General features: G+C 40.5%; 1 protein-coding gene across 1 annotated transcript in view; it reads right to left on the reverse strand.

The window, feature by feature from the left end:
* The window catches only part of LOC119581844 (organic cation transporter protein-like), a 24,470-nt gene that overhangs the window by 17,758 nt on the left and 6,332 nt on the right, over window positions 1–380 (reverse strand). The window contains 1 exon segment of the mRNA XM_037929983.1: window positions 33–144. Within this exon segment, the coding sequence (XP_037785911.1) occupies window positions 33–144 (112 nt within the window).

Raw genomic sequence — 380 nt, forward strand, 5'->3', positions numbered from 1 at the left:
GACGGCACCATAAACACCACTACTGTACTTACGTGGTGTTGAGCACTTTCGTCGGGGCTGCATACCCAGTAGGTTCGCAAGTGTATTGTACTTGGGGAGCAAAGAAAACGGAGCCGAGTGTATGGGGTATCAGTTGCATGTTCCCTGGAGAGAGAGAAAAAAAGTTTTAAATAATGCATTGGTTGTTGATAATAACTGGTAGTTTGGTGATTGACGATAACTGATAATTAGGTGGTTGCTGATGATTAGTACTTCGGTGATTGATAATAATCAGTAATTAGGTGGTTAATGACAAGTGGTAATTTAGTGGTTCGTAATGATTTGCTGTTCAGTGGTTGATGGTAATAAGTACCTTGGTGGTTGATGATAACTCTTACTTC

This window comes from Penaeus monodon, chromosome 15, assembly GCF_015228065.2.
Source record: "Penaeus monodon isolate SGIC_2016 chromosome 15, NSTDA_Pmon_1, whole genome shotgun sequence".
Lineage (NCBI taxonomy): Eukaryota > Metazoa > Arthropoda > Malacostraca > Decapoda > Penaeidae > Penaeus > Penaeus monodon.